Genomic DNA, 16274 nt, shown 5'->3' on the forward strand with positions numbered 1-16274 from the left:
TATTAGAGAATATTATTTAGATATTATGATCTGTGGTGAGGTGTACTTATGGAGCATCACTTAGATGGGAGCCATCACTTCTATTAGGAACCATGAATTAATAGCAACAACAAAAAGCAAACATTTAGTAGCATTAATTTTTGTGTTATTTGTAATAATAGTCTACACACTAGTCAATTTCAAAATTCTTGATGTGCAATACCTAGAATCCCATGATACTATGATCTCAAAAAGCCATATCTTATTGTTATTTATTTGGTTTTTGGGCTCCATCCTACAATGCTAAGGAGTTACTCTTGGCTCTGTACTCCTGCCTCTGTCCCTGTGGGGTTTGGAGGACCATATGGGATGCTGAGAATTAAATCGAAATTGGCTATGTGCAAGGCAAAACCCTATCTGTTCTAACACCATTGTTTTGTGTTTAATAACGAACACAATTCAGAGAAAACTTCTAGCAATTTCAAACTAAAAAAAGGGGTCTTAGAATTAATTTATTCTTATAAATTTAGATATTTCAGAATTACTCCTTGTTTTCTGGGACCTTAAAATTCAGGAGTTAATTAAAACTAAGAAAATATTGCTAATGGATAGGTTCCAGTCAATAAATACATTAACAGAAAATATTTAATATAGTTATAAGGTACACTTTTATGGAAAGACCACATTAAATAAAATATATTTATTTATAATTAAGACATTGAAGTTCAAATAGAAGTTAGATAACAATTACTTCATAACAAGACAACAAAAATATTTACCAATACTTACAAAATTCGTTCTTTTTTTAGTTTGGTTACTTTTACTTGTAAATCTGAAAAACAAAGAAAAGACATTTCACCATTTCTTAAAACAGTCAATCTCAATTTCTTTTGTTTTCGTTTTTTGTTTTTTTGGTTTTTGGGCCACACCCAATGGTACTCAGAAATCACTCCTGGCTCGGGGGGACCATATGGGATGCCAGGGATCTAAACCATGTCTGTCCTGGGTCAGACACACATGTGCACATGCTGTGTGCAAGGCAAATGCTCTATCGCTGTGCTACCACTCAGGCCCCTGATCTCAATTTCTTTAAGCCAAATCCTTCTGTTAAGTTACTTGATTCTGATCCATGAAAAATGAGTCAGATCCCATTAGTTTAAAGACAGTGTATTTACTTACCTGTACCCTGGGGTTACAAAAGTCTATCTATAATGTTACTGCTTTTAGTTTAGTACATGATAGCCAAGAATAAAATTTTCTCCACCTAAAGTGAGTTACTTCCTTTCTAATGGCAGAAGCAAGCATATAATTAGAAGTTCACTATAAATGAAGGCTATGTTCTGACATAGACTATGTACTTACTAATAGCAACAGTGCTTAAGTAGGTTCAAGTCTTCTGGGATTAAAATAGATTGTGGGAGGAAGTCCTGGAGTAGGAACAAAACTGCTTATAAGAAATTATTTAACAAAGGATACAAGTGTTTTTATTCTGAGATATATTATATGCAACTTTAATTTGGCTTGATGCAAAACAAGAAGACGCATCACCTATGCTGGGGTAGTTACTGTGAAGAAAGACGGCTGCTGGGCATTATAACTACAAAGGATGAGGACAAATTAAAGTTGACATTCTAATTTTCAGAAACAATAATTAACAACAAAAATAATCATTAAATAAACATCCAACATTACTAGCAACAAAATATGTCTTTAAGTGAAAAATTAATTGATGGGAATGAAAGAAAGCTCAACAAGTTGGAATGCATGCTTTGGATTCAGGAGGCCCAGGTTTGCTCCCTGGCAGTGCATGGTTTTATGAGCACTGCTAGGAATGACTCCCAAACTCCCAAACCAATGTATGTAAAAAACACTTCCAAACTTTGCTGGAGAAACTATATGCTGGTACAACTCTTTTGGAAAATAATTCACTAATATGTAACAGGATTCTCAGTCATCAATATTTCAGATTCTCAGGCTCTAATCTCTGATTGACTTTTGAAAAAATATCAAAGATTTATTACTTACCTTTGGTTGTTTATCTTATAGATTATACACTTAAAAAGCTTTTAATAAAATAAGGTTGTCATTTTTAAGAACAGGATTTTTCATTATCTAAGAAATAATATTTCATACAACATAATTTAGATAGATTTTTCTTTTCTTTTTTTTTGGTTTTGGGCCACACCCTGTGATGCTCAGGGGTTACTCCTGGCTTGGGAGACCATTTGGGATGCCAGGGATCAAACCAAGGTCCATCCTGGGTCAGCTGCATGCAAGGCAAATGCCCTATCAATGTGCTATCACTCCAGTCCCTAGAAAGATATTTTGAAAACAAATCTGTATAGTTCCCTACTTTTCCTTACACAATGGTGCTGACTAGGTAGGAAAGAGATTACAAGTCACGTAGGGAAGTATCCTCTTGTCCCTAGGGATAATAACCTGATTCTATGTAACCTAGACATCATGAAGAAAAAAATGTTTTACAGAATTGTTTTTGCCCTATATTTCAAATTTCACAAAGAATGTTTAACTGATTTACTTTTACAATCCCACTTCTCTGGCCTAAATTTTGAATAAATAAAATGACAAAAATAAAATGGTTAAAATATGTTGTACGTGGGGTCGGAGAGACAGCATGGAGGTAAGGCATTTGCCTTGCATGCAGAAGGACAGTGGTTCGAATCCCAGCACCCCATATGGTCCCTTGAGGCTGCCAGGAGCGATTTCTGAGCATAGGGCCAGGAGTAACCTACGAGCACTGCCGGTGTGACCCAAAAACCAAAAACAAACAAACAAACAAAAAATGTTGTACGTAAACCTGTAATCAAATGCTTAAAGCATCAAAAAAACATTTTGTTTTTTAGGTTTTTGGGCTACACACAGTGACATTCAGGGGTTACTCCAGGCTATGTGCTCAGAAATTGTTCCTGGCTTGGGGGACCATATGGGACAGTGGGAGAATTGAACTGAGTTCATCCTGGGTCAGCTGCGTGCAAGGCAAATGCCCTACTGCTGTGCTATCACTCTGGCCCCAAAGCATCAATATTGATAACAGTATGAATACCAGAAACAACTTATATATCTTCTAATTAATGAAACTGTAAAAAATAAATAATGAAATAAACAAAAACTAAATTGGGTTGTATCCTTATACCATAAGAACTATTCTGCAATTTTAAGAAATTAACTATAATAGGACTGGAGAGAAAAGTACAAGGTTTCAGGCTCTTGCCAGACATTTAGCAGACAATGGTTCAATCCCTGGCACCACTTACAGTCTCTGAGCACTACCAGGAGTGACTCCGAAGCACAGAGCCAGTAGTAAGCCCTAAGTAAAGCCAGGTATGCACAACACTCCTCCCCCTCCCACAAAGAAATTATGAAGTGCGAGGCTAAAGTGATAGTACAGCAGGTAGGACTTTTGCCTCACATATGGTCAACTCAAGTTTAATCCCTGACATCCCATATCTTTCCCTGAGTCCAATAGGAGTGATTACTGAGTACAGAGCCAGGAATAACCTCTGAGCACTGCCAGATGTGGCCCAAAACAAGCAAACAAAAAATTATGATATATGCAACAACCAGAATGGATCACAAAGAATTATGCTAAGTAAAAAAAAAAGGGGGGGGCAGAGAGATAGCATGGAGGTAATGTGTTTGCCTTGCATGCAGAAGATCGGTGGTTTGAACCCCGGCATTCCATATGGTCCCCTGAGCCTACCAGGAGCGATTTCTGAGCATAGAGCCAGTAGAATTGTCGGGTTTGACCCAAAAACCAAAATAAAATAAAATAAAAATAAATAAAATAAAATGGGCCCACTTAATGGCTAAGACATCTGCCTTTCAAACATGGAGCCTTGAGTTCGATTCCCTGTGTGCCTGTCATATGATTTTATTTGCTGAATGTGGCCTCTGTACTCTGTTGTCTGGGACTCCTTACTCCCCCCACCTACACACCCCAATGTATAATCTCTCAAACATTTGAGCGTTGAAAATGAAGTGAGACACTTTCTTCTCCATAACCAAAGTGAACACTAAAGCTGAGTAAGTACCTTAACCAATGACGTGATGTTCCCTTGCTAAGCACCACAAACAAGCATGTGAGCATCACATCCTAGTGTGTATGGCATCTGGTCATCAGCAATAAGGAATATAGCAACAAAATAAAGTTTGAAGAACAAGGAGGAAAAACACCCAATCTCAAATGCTATATATACCTTAGCCAATTCTACTCCCATAGTATCCTTGAAATGATAAATGAGAGAAAATAGACTAAGGATGGCCAGAGCTCGAGGCATGGGGGTAGTAGAGATGAGGCTGGAGGAATCACTGGTAAATCTTTATGTATAATTAAACCATACAAAACTAAATACACACATTAGTTCATGTTATACTTGGGCATACAGATGAAACTGGTGGTCTCTGAACAAGTCTGGCAGATTGTATTAATGCCAGTTTCATGACAGTAATATAGTAATAACGCTACAATTCTACAAAATGCTATTTTAAGTCTCAGATCGGATCTTTGTGTACTGTTTCTTACAACTATTTGAAAATCTACAACTAGATTAAAAAATAATCAACAAGAAAAAAGAAAAAAATTAAGGTATAAAAATGGTTAAATTAAAAACAAAATGAAGAGGAAATGTTTTTGCTATTAAGAATAAAAACATAAATTTCCACAACTCATATTTCTAGCCTTAGAAGTTTTTTTTTTTTTTTTCCTTCAGGTAATGATGACAAATTCCCAAGAACTTGAAAGAACTTAAAACATCAAATCGTTTTTGGAGAATTAAGAACTTATGACCTAACTAAGACAAAGACCAGACTCAGCAGTTTTTTCTTTTCCTTTCCCCAAGTACATGAAAATCTGTTGACAGATTTTCTAGTTTTTAATTCTGGTGAACTTCTAAAAGTTAGGGCTACCCGTAGAAATGAAAGTGCAGCCAAATATAAAATGGATTTTTGCCATGAACCACTTTAAGAAAAGAAACAATGAGATAGAAAATCCATATAAACTTCAAAAGAAAATCCTTGAGAAATATGGAAATACTAGTCTTTTATCTTGTAAGCATTCAACACCTGTAAGGCATTTGTTCTGTCATGCAGATCAGCTCTGAAACAGGTTTATGTGTATATGTGTGTGTGTGTTTAAATTTTAGCATTTACTATTCATCAAGTCAATTAGGCATCTACAATTAGAACCCCTATAAAGGGTGCTTTAATCCTACTCCACACCCATAGGAAGGAATGAGGCTATACAACAATGCAGCTCCTGTATGAACAGGTAGTCTGTTCAACAAAGTATTTGAGATTGTAACACTGGCAACCTGAGACAACTACTGAAGAAAGCACTCAAAAGACTAAGCATTATACTACAATTAACCCTCTATCAACCCATACAAAATCTAGAATAAGCAAAACAAGTCAGGGATTATATAAGTAGTTACAGAGAAATTTTTTTTAAATAAGGCAAGAATTCAAATTTTTTTAAATAAAAATCTCTTGTCTGTACCAGATTTGGCCATTGACATAACACATAATAATATTTTCTCTCTGGTAAATATGGCAGCCAGTTTCATGAAAATATGGTACAGACAAGAGATCATTAGTTAAAGTGATGGCATTCTGATGATGTTCTAAATTCTATCAGATTACTTATGTGTTTATTTTTTAAGCAATTTATTGATTGATTGATTGGTTTTTTGGGCCACACCTAGTGATGCTCAGGGGTTACTCCTGTCTCTGTGCTCAGAAAATAGCTCCTGGTAAGCTCTGGGGACCTCCAAAAAGAAACCTGTCTTTACTTAAAAAAAGATAAATATATTGTTAGTAATAATGTATTTATCCCTAATGCTAGAAATCTGTCACAAAAGTAACGTAATACATGAAATGCACAGTTATAAAAGAGTAAATTAATCACTAGATAAGTTATAAATAACTAAGGTCAGATAAGAAAGAGCTCAATGGGATGAGCACAGGCTTTGCAGGCAGGAGGCCTGGGTTCATTATCTGGCAATGCATGGTTCCTTGAGCAATACTATCATCCAAGCAGAGAGTACAGGGAGGTGTGGTCCCAAATAACAAACATAAGAAAACATCCCTCAAAACTCCAAGTGACAATATAAGGGAGATAACTCAAAGGGGTGAGTATATGTCTGGTCTGAAGAGGCCCCAAATTCAATCCTGGCACTTTATAGTCTCCACAACTGCCAGGTATAATCCTGGTTACCCCAATACCCCCAACACTTCTGGGACTAAATATCACCACATTAACTAGCCAAGTATCTTCAGGATACTGTGGCATCAGGGCCATCTTCCCTTTCCTACAGGGAAAAAAAAAATCTCAGCAACAAATATATCCAAAAAATTTAAATAAAAACAGGCAGATTTTTTATTTCTGTTCAACAAAATGAGAGACTTCATTAATTTATTCCAAATTTTATTTTATGTTCTTCTTTTTTTTGGGCCACATTCGGCAGTGCTCAGGGGTGATTCCTGGCTCTGCACTCAGAAATAGCTCCTGGCAGGCTGGCTTGGGGGTTACCATCTGGGATGCTGGGGATGCCAGGAATAAAACACGGTTCCATCCCAGGTTGGCCGTGTGCAAGGCAAACACCCCACCACTGTGATTCTGGCCCTATTCCAAATTTTAAAAGAAAGGTATAAACCTTCTAATCTGTGAATAGTATTATTACTAAGTTTTATATGACACATCTGCTAACATTTTATCATGTTTTGGTCAAATAAGAATGGCTAGGTACATAGCATCTAAGTTCCCATGGATACACTGTAGATATCTATGCAACAATTATGTATCTCAAGTACTACCATTAATAATATTTCCTATTTTTTACTAAGTGATGAGTCAAATTTGATTCCTATGTATACTTTAAAACCTGCAAAGTCTGGACAAGTCTATGTTTGATGTCTTTCAAGTAGCCTCTTATACTGATTTCCCCAAGAGGATTCCCCATCTTAAAAAAAAGTTAAGTGCTTTTCAGGCATGTCTTTGATCAGAGTATCAGAGTCAGAGAAAATAATTTTATATAAAGCTAAATGGAACATACTGACAAAAGACTTAAAATTTCCATTTAAATCAGATTAGCTTAGTATCAAGCAAAATGTTTTACAATAATATATTAAGAAAATTCCTAAGTAATTTTTAAAAGAGGGGAAGCAAAAATTGGAAAGATAGTACAACAGATAAGGAGTTGGCCTTGTACACACCCAACCTGTGTTTGATCCCTAGTAGCCTATTTAGTCTTCCTACCCACCAGGAGTGATCCTAGAGCAGAGGGCAGAGTAAGCGCAGAGCACTGATGGGTGTAGCCCAAAAACCTAAATAAATTCTAAAAAATAGTATCCAATCATGCAATACCTTAAAAAAATACTATATAAATTATAAGTAGACTATGATCAATATATTATAATCGATATAATTTAATTCATATTATAATCATATATTATATAGAGATTCTCTATCATTACTTGAAACACTTTCAATACTTACTATTCTATAAAGCACATGTACATTAACAATTGCTATGTATTTTCTTACAATTATTTAAAGCCTTTAGTCAAGGACCAGTACACTGGGCTCACTTGGGTTTGATTCCAGCATCACATATGTTCCCCCACGGACTCCCAGGAGTGATTCCTGATAACCAGGAGCCAGGAGTAACCCTTGAGCATTGCTGCCCACTCCCTAGCAATTTATAATTGTATACAATCTCTCTAAGAAATGTGCTAAGCATAGTCATGAGGAGTATAAAAGGGGAGAGGGACAGAATGCTAGCACAGTGGGGAGTGCATTTGACTTGCACACATCTGACCTAGTTTCAATCCTTGGCATCCCATATGGTTCCCTTAGCCTGCCAGAAGTGATTTCTGAGTGCAGAGCCAGGATTTACCACTGAGCCCAACACCCCCCCCCCCCCCAAAAAAAAGACTCATATACTGTTTAATATTTGAGTTTTATGGTCTATATCTGATATGACATGATATTATTTAAAGATGTATGCAGTTTAAGGGCTGGGGATGTAGCACCACAGTAAAGCATTTGCCTTGCAAGTGTGAGGTCCTGAGTTTGAACCCCAGCACAGAAAGAAAAAAATACACTGTCGATTTTTTTTTGACACTTGTCCATCATGTAATGAACTCCTAGCAATTATTATACTTCTTAGTATGATAAATCAATACTAAAATTCAAAATCTGGGGTTGGACTAATATAGTACAACCAAGAGAGTATTTGCGGGGCCGGGTGGTGGTGCTGGAGGTAAGGTGCCTGCCTTACCTGCGCTAGCCTAGGGCGGTTCGATCCCCCGGCGTCCCATATGGTCCCCCAAGAAGCCAGGAGCAACTTCTGAGCGCATAGCCAGGAGTAACCCCTGAGCGTCACAGGGTGTGGCCCAAAAAAAAAAAACCAAAAAAAAAAAAAAAAAGTATTTGCCTTGCATGAGGTCAGCCCTGGCTTGATCTTTGGAATTTATGTGGTCTCCCAAGTAAGGCTGACAGTAATTCCTGAGTGTGGAGCTAGTAGTAATCATGTGAGAATCACGTCCTTAGTTTGAACTCATGCATGGTATAGTCAGTCCCCTGAAAACCACTATGATTGACCTCTGAGTACTAAGGCAGGAGTAGTACTTGAGCACTCCCAGTTGTAGCCAAATCTCTTCCCACCCCAAACACACACAAAGAAGTAAAATTTAACTAGAAAAATTGAATTTCTAAATTATTTTGTTTTGGGAGGACCTCGCTAGTGATTCTTAGAGGCTGCTCCTAGCAGTGTTCAGGGACCATTCAGTACCTGGATCTAGAAGTTGGGCCTCCTCTGTGCCAAGCATATGCCTAAAGCTACTGATAGCCTATTGAGCTATCTCTCTGGATCTGAATTCTGGATCTGATTGTTTTAGTATTTCAGCCCAACTACTACCTCAGATAAAAGTGACTCCTGAAAATTAAAAATAAAAAAAAAATCAATAAACGATTGACAAGAGAAATATAAATCACTCTTATACATAAGCAAATATTCCCCTTCATAAGAGAATTATTAATTAAAACTATTCTGAAAGCTATCAATTGCAACTAATCACCTTAAGCACACACCCTGTTTTAACATCCAGAGCACACACCCTGCTTTTCCTAAACCCCTTACCCTGTCTTTCCTACACATAGAAGCACACACCCTGTCATGATGTCCTCTCACATCCTACCTGATTGGCTGACACAAACTCCACACCTTACTCTTCCCTAATATAAATATCCCTTTCCCATCAACAATAAACTGAGTTACTCTCCCGAAGTGGCTGGTGGATACTTCTTTGTGAGTGCTCTACTTACTGAGATCTGATACCACCAGTGACTTCTACATCTTGGGATCTGACTTTACCAACCTCATTTACAATCAATAACTATGCTATCAAAAGCAACCTCAAGATGTGTTTTTGATAGTTTGAAGTAATCAATTCTAAGATGTCTTAGATAATTGGGGTAAACTGAACTTTAACACCTAAAAGGTATTATTAAATGCTATTAAAGAATGTATTTTGCTAGTGTGATAAGGGCATTTCTTGCTCAAAAAAATATACTGAAAATACTGAGGTACAATAGATGACATCACAAGTCAGAGGCAACAAAAAAGATGAATTTATAGAATATAGCTAAAATAAGATTGGTTGTGTCCTGATAATAGCTAATAGATAGTATCTTCCCAAACACAGAATCTTAAATTTAGGAAGGAACATAGGAAGAAACACATGAACACAGAAAAGTTAATACATAGAACTGCTGCTTTACAATGACAGCACAACTAATACAGACTGATTATTATCTGCCAAATGTCTTTTCAAATGCTTTACAAGGAACCTGGGGCAAAATAATAGGTGTCAAAATGACTTGGGTCATAAATAATCCTGTGAATAATATAAAGCAGAAATTTTTATTTTAGAGGTTATATATAACTTAGCTGAAACTACAGAGCATAAAATAGGTCAACAAAATCAGAATCAGGTCTCAATCAAATATTTCTTGGCTCTTTTCATATCAATACGTAGCAATACAAGTTGCACAAGAAACATATCCTGCTGTCTGTAGTAAAAGAACAACTTAATTATAAAAATAAATCAAACAAAACTACAATAGCAAACATCCCTTAGAAATAAGACTTTTCTGTCATTCAAAGTGAATTACTATTATAGTATTCAGATACTACTTCTGGGACATTTTTTTAATCATTAATTAATAAGGTTTAATAACAATATATGGAAGTTTTTTAAGTAACATTTTACCTTGTACTTCTTTATCATGGTACTCCTTTAATTTTGTCCAAAGTTCTTTAAAGTCATTCGATATAGCTGCAGATCCAGGGCTTCCACAACTGCTTCCAGAGATGTTCATCTTGCTTAATATACTCCACTCTATTTCCCTAATGTTTTCTGGTCATTTCTGGTACATTTATAGTATAAAGTTGTCTTGAAACAGATGAAATATCTGAAATTAAAGAGCAATATATAAATAAAATTTGCATTTTTATTTATGTAATTTGAAGTTAGGATGATCTTAGTTCTACCAGTAAAAGTTTTCCTTATTTGACTACAATCAATAACTAATAAAATACTTTTATTAGGATTCTCATGAAATCAAGTAAACAACTTGTTACAAAAAAGAAGGAGAACTGAACCAGCATTTCTCCAAAGACATAAAGATGGCTATAAGGCATAAGAAACAAATGATTATTACCATTTATGATCAAGAAAGTGGCAAATAAAAGTAAAGAAAGTTTTCAACTGTTAGAATGACCTATATGAGGCTTGAGATAGTACAGCAGGTAAAGTGTTTACCTTGCATGAAACAAACTCAGGTTTGAACCCAATATTACATATGCTCCCTTAACTACTGCCAGGAGTAATCCCTGAATATCATCATGATGTGATCCAACACCCTGAACCATTGTCTCCCCTTCGTGCTCCCTCCATTAGCACCCCAAGTGCTCACTTTCACACACTATATCAAAAAGGCCAAAAACATCAGTTGATGCTAGGAAGGAGTTATGCAGAAAAAAGGAACACTTATACACTGCTAGTGAAATGTAAACTGGTCTAGTATCTATAGATACCAATATAAAAACTACTCAAATTATTAAATGTAAGTTACTACACAGTACATATACATATTTATATAATATACATATTACATATATTTAATATTTGAAGAACACTGAAACACTTACTTAAAAGAGCACTTATGTTCTTACTGCTCTATTTACAATAGTCAATATATAAAACAACCCAGTGCCAAGTGACAGTTGAATGGATATACAGGATGCAGTATTCACACAAGGCAATAGTACTCTCCTAAAAGATGAGCTCTGACCTTTAGGGACAACAAGGCAATAGTACTCTCCCAAAAGATGAATTCTGACCTTTAGGAACAACAAGGATAGAATGAAAGTGAGGGTCAAATAAGCAAAATAAGTCAAGAGGAGAAAGAAAAAAAATACTTGATGATCTTACTCATATATGGAACATAAAGTAGCAACAAGGAAACAAAGCCAAAAGAAAACTCTTGGACTCTGCAGAACTGAGGTTAAAAGAGGGGTCAAGCAATCTCTCTTTTGGTATCTATCCCTAGAACAGAAAACACTCATCCAAAAAGATGTATATACCCCACTATTCATTGCAGCACTCAGTACAATAACTAAGACTTGGAGTCAACCTAGCTGCCCACAACAAACAAGGGGATCATGAAAATGTGGTATATATACAATGATGTACTACATAGCTTTAATGAATGATGCAATCATGCAATTGGCAGCAACACAGATGACACTGGAAGATACTATGTTAAATGAAATAAGCCAGAAGAAGGATAAATACAGAATATCACTTATATATGATATTTAGAATAATTGCATGAAGAAATGCAATGGTCTCAATGGAAGTTGTCTTTAACAACACCCTTGGCCCCAGAGTATAGTGAGAAAAGGAAAGAAACTGAGTGGAGGAGAAACACAAATATGAAAGGATGGGGGGCAAGGGCCAAGCAGTCTCAAATCCATTGTGAGTGTTAAAAAAAAAAGACAGAACTAAATATCCAAGCCAAAGGCAACAATAATGGAATCAAGAGAACCAAACTTTAACAATATAAACTTAAAATGGGCCTGTTATACTGGCAGGCTGGGGGCTGCAAGGGTGGTATGGGATGCACTTGGGAAACAATGGTGGAAGGAGGTCAACTTTAATGGTGGGATTGACCCTGAAATATTGTAGTCTGAAACCCAACTATAAAGGACTTTGTAAGTCACAATGGCTTCAATCAAATAAAATAAAAAAATAAAAGAGGGGCAAGAGGTATTGGGAACAGAAATGTGAGAGGGTCCAAGGGACTATGGTGGAGGAGAATAATATTTTGGTGTTAAGTGTAATGTAGTAACATATTTTAAAGAAGTGTAAAATTGTAACCCTAAACACACAGTAAAACACATAGTAAAACCTTATAACAACTCAGTTTATTATGGCTGATATTTAAAAAAAATATTCCATTTAAAAGGACTAGACTAGACTTTGCTTGCAGCAGACCGGGGGGGGGGGGGGGGGCTTAAACCCCAGTACCCTATATGGTTTCAGGAGCCCTCCAGGATTCTGAGAATCGAGCCAGGAGTCAGTCCCAAGTATAGCTGGATGTGGCCCAAAACCCAATAAAATAATGTATTACAAAAGGTGAGATTAAGGACATCACACAAATACAACTTTATTTCCAATGAGGCTTGCATTCTATTTTTGAACCCTGAAAGATAAATCAATGACTAATTGTCTAAAAGAGCCAATTAACTATCTGTCGATAATCAGGGATTTGTGCTGCTTTATGTTCAGTTTCACTTTATCTTCAGAACTTTATAAAAATAGAACTTTAGATACTTGGGCAAGGGCACACAGCTGAAACACAGTCATGTCAGAGATGGATCTTAAGTTTTGATGCCACTCAAGTAACCCCTCCACTCCACCCATTATTTTTATTAAGTACATTAGCAAAGCAAGGGATTGGACCCACCCCTATCCCTAACCTCCTTGGAAAAGCATCCCAGAAACAGTCATGATCTGATGACATGATTGAGAGGGGAAGGGTGATGGGATCACGTGATGTTGTCGCAGTGTTTCAAGTACAAATATTGATAGGATTGTACTAAAATAAAAAAAAAGAATTAATAGTATGAAAAAAATATTGATGGGGCCAAAGAAATATACAGCGAAGAATGAACCTGGCTAGCACGGGGCCAACACGGGGTTGATCTTTAGTACCCTTTGTGCCCTGAGCACAAAGCAGGAAGTAAGCCATGAGCCCCCCTGGGTGTGGTCCCTAAATCAAAACAAAACAAAACAAAACAAACAATCCAACACTCACAAATGTTTAATAACAAAATTCCATATTAGAGTAAAACCAGTGGAGTAAACTCAAATGTAATCCACTAAATTCCAAATGGTTTAGAATGCTTTAAGAACTCTAGAAAATGATTAGAGGATTGAAAATGGCGTAGTGCTGGCTCGCACAGACGATATTAACGTGAAACCTGAAATTCTGGCCCACCTCGCCCTGGCACCCCAAACCTGCTCGGCCCTGTCACTGTGTGTGGCTTCTTTCTGAACTCGAACCGTTAGTTACTCTGAGCACCCTGAAATGTGCACCTCGCCTCTCAGATCGTGGTCCGGGCTCAAAGGGCTGCAGAGACCACTTATTTTTTATTTTTTATTATTCTAAAATCTTTAAGCACCATGATTACAAGCATGATTGTAGTTGGGTTCCAGTCATCAAGAGAACACCCCCCCCCCTTCACCAAGGCAACATTTCCACCACCAATGCCCCCCCCTCCGTCCCAACCCTTGCTCACCACAAAGAGCGATGAGTGCAGTCAGAGAAATAGCTACATTGAGAACTATCATAAAAAGTGAATGAAGGAGGGAAGTAGAAGACGCAGGCATTCTACTTCTCCCTTTCATTAACTTTGCCATGCTAATTGTTAGCGGAGCTATTTCCCTAAAAGAGTTTATCACTCTTCGTGATGAGCTGTATGTTGTGGGCTGGTCTTTAGGGTTTTTCACTCTACTGTCTCTGGGATTATTACAATCATGTCTTTACTTTTTTCTTAAATCCCACAGATGAGTGAGACTATTCTGTGTCTCTTTCTCTCCCTCTGACCTTATTTCACTCGGCATAGTAGATTCCACAGACCTATTTCTTTTAAATGTCTTTTCTTCTTTTTATATCTTTTTATTGAAACACCTAGATTACAAATAGGATTGTAGTTGGGTTTCAGTCACATAAAGAACACCCCCTTCACCGCTGCAACATTCCCATCACCAATGTCCCTAATCTCCCTCCTCCCCACCCACCCCGCCTGGCTTCCACTTCCCCCATTCATTCACATGGTTCTGGTAGTTCTCTGTGTAGTTATTTCTCTAACTGCACTCCTCACTCTTTGTGGTGAGCTTCAGCAAGTGAGCTGGAACTTCCAGCCCTCCTCTCTTTTGTCTCTGAGAATTACTGCAAAAAATGTATTTCATTTGTCTTAAAACCCACAGATGAGGGAGACTATTCTGCGCCTTTCTCTCCCGCTCCGACCACCACCACAGCTTCATTCAAAGCAAATCTCCCAGAGCTCCGACCAGGCGGGAAACGCCTGCAGCGCCTCCAGGCGCAGGAAGGAGCAGCGCGGCGCATGCGCGCGACGGGCTCAGTGGGTGGGAGCTCGCGGGAGAGAGAGGCTCAGTGAGCTTCGGTCCGCGCTCCAGACCGGGAGGGAGCTCGAGCTCCAAGTCCTGCCAGTCCCGCTGCCCGCCGGTTGGAACCGGGCGACAGCCAGCCCCAAAGGGTCAAGCAGCAGCCGGTCTCATCCGGACGCCCAAAGCTCTCCCGCTCGCCTGCTGCTGCGGACCGGAAGTAGCCTGCGACCCCGCGCTCCGGCTCCTGGGGGCTGGAGATTCCCCTTCCTCGCTCACCGCTTCCTACCGCGCCCGGAGATTCTCGGAAGTCCCCGGATGCTCTGGAGGAGAAGCGCCCACGCCGGCGTCGCTGGGGCCTCGCGAGCTGCTCCAAGCCTCCCGCCCCTCCCCCTCAGGCCAGCGCGCGCTTTCCGAGGGCGGGGGAGGGCCTCGGGGCAGCGGCCGGCCGGAGTCGGGCGGCCGGCCCCGCCCCGCCGAGCCCGGGCGACGTCACGCGGGAGTTCCGCCGCGTCAAGCCCGGCCTCCGGGCTGGCTCCGGCCCGCGCGGCCCCCCCTGGGCGGGCCCCCTCGGGCTTCGCAGCGGCGGGAGTTGGCCGGGGCGCTGCACGTCCTCCGGCTCCCCGCGCGTCGCCTGCGGGGCTACTGGGCCAGCTGGAGGAAGGGAGGAAAGGAATGGCTGAACTCGCCTGACTCCACCCAGCTGCTGCCTCGGGGCCTTCCAGGACGGGGGGGGGGGGGGGGGGGGGAAGGTCCCGACATGATGCCAAGCCTAGTGGAGTGTTGCTAGGAACATTTCTGGCCCACCCCAAAAGAAATGAAATCAGCTTTGTTGGGACTTTGTTTTTTTGTTTTTTTTTTTAAACCAACCTTTCCTGAGGGTGTTTATAATGAAAATTATAATATAATTTATAATATAATATAAAATATATTATAATATAAAATATAATGATATAATATAGATTACATATTCCACTCTCCAAATATAATCACTATATATAATAGATTATAATTATAAACATCAAATTATAATATGGAATAACTATCTAAAATAGTTTTGTTTTTTTTAAATCCTGATTCCTCAAAGCCTTTTTTTTTTAAGGCCATTAAATACAGGCTGGGTAGTTGAGGAACATGCACAGAATGTGGAAACTAGAATTTAAGATTTAAAAATTTTATTTTTAAAATAAAAAAGATAGCACAGCGGGCACTATGCTATTTAAGTCCTCACTGGTGTACTGTTAACTTGGAAAGAAGCCCTTTGAAATTGCCCCTCTACTTTCATGTTTAAATCTATTTTTTTTACATTCTAGTTCACTTCCTTTGAATGTTTCTGCGACATTTCATGCTGTTAGTGGCCTCTGAAACTCTCAACCAAACTTACCTCCTACTCTACCTCGCTATGTATTAGCTTTTTAAATGTTTTTTTAAGCTTTTCTATTAGAACCCTCTAAAGGACTCTCTTCATCTCTCTCCCTACTTACTCTTTTACAATTTAAATTATATACCTTTGTCTCGCCAAGAGATCAGTTTTCCATTGTTTTGGGGCATACCCCCATTGCCTTGTGCAGGTACTTTGC

General features: G+C 38.6%; 1 protein-coding gene across 1 annotated transcript in view; it reads right to left on the reverse strand.

The window, feature by feature from the left end:
* The window catches only part of RBBP8 (RB binding protein 8, endonuclease), a 69835-nt gene extending 54817 nt beyond the window's left edge, over nucleotides 1-15018 (reverse strand). The window contains exons 1-3 of the mRNA XM_049770021.1: nucleotides 14974-15018; nucleotides 10270-10471; nucleotides 769-811 (exon numbers count right to left, since the gene is read on the reverse strand). Coding sequence (XP_049625978.1) covers nucleotides 769-811; nucleotides 10270-10378 — 152 coding nt within the window. The 5' untranslated portion in view covers nucleotides 10379-10471; nucleotides 14974-15018. The remainder of the gene's footprint in view (nucleotides 1-768; nucleotides 812-10269; nucleotides 10472-14973) is intronic.
* Between the last annotated feature and the right edge of the window lie 1256 nt (nucleotides 15019-16274).

Source organism: Suncus etruscus, chromosome 3 (genome assembly GCF_024139225.1).
Source record: "Suncus etruscus isolate mSunEtr1 chromosome 3, mSunEtr1.pri.cur, whole genome shotgun sequence".
NCBI lineage: Eukaryota > Metazoa > Chordata > Mammalia > Eulipotyphla > Soricidae > Suncus > Suncus etruscus.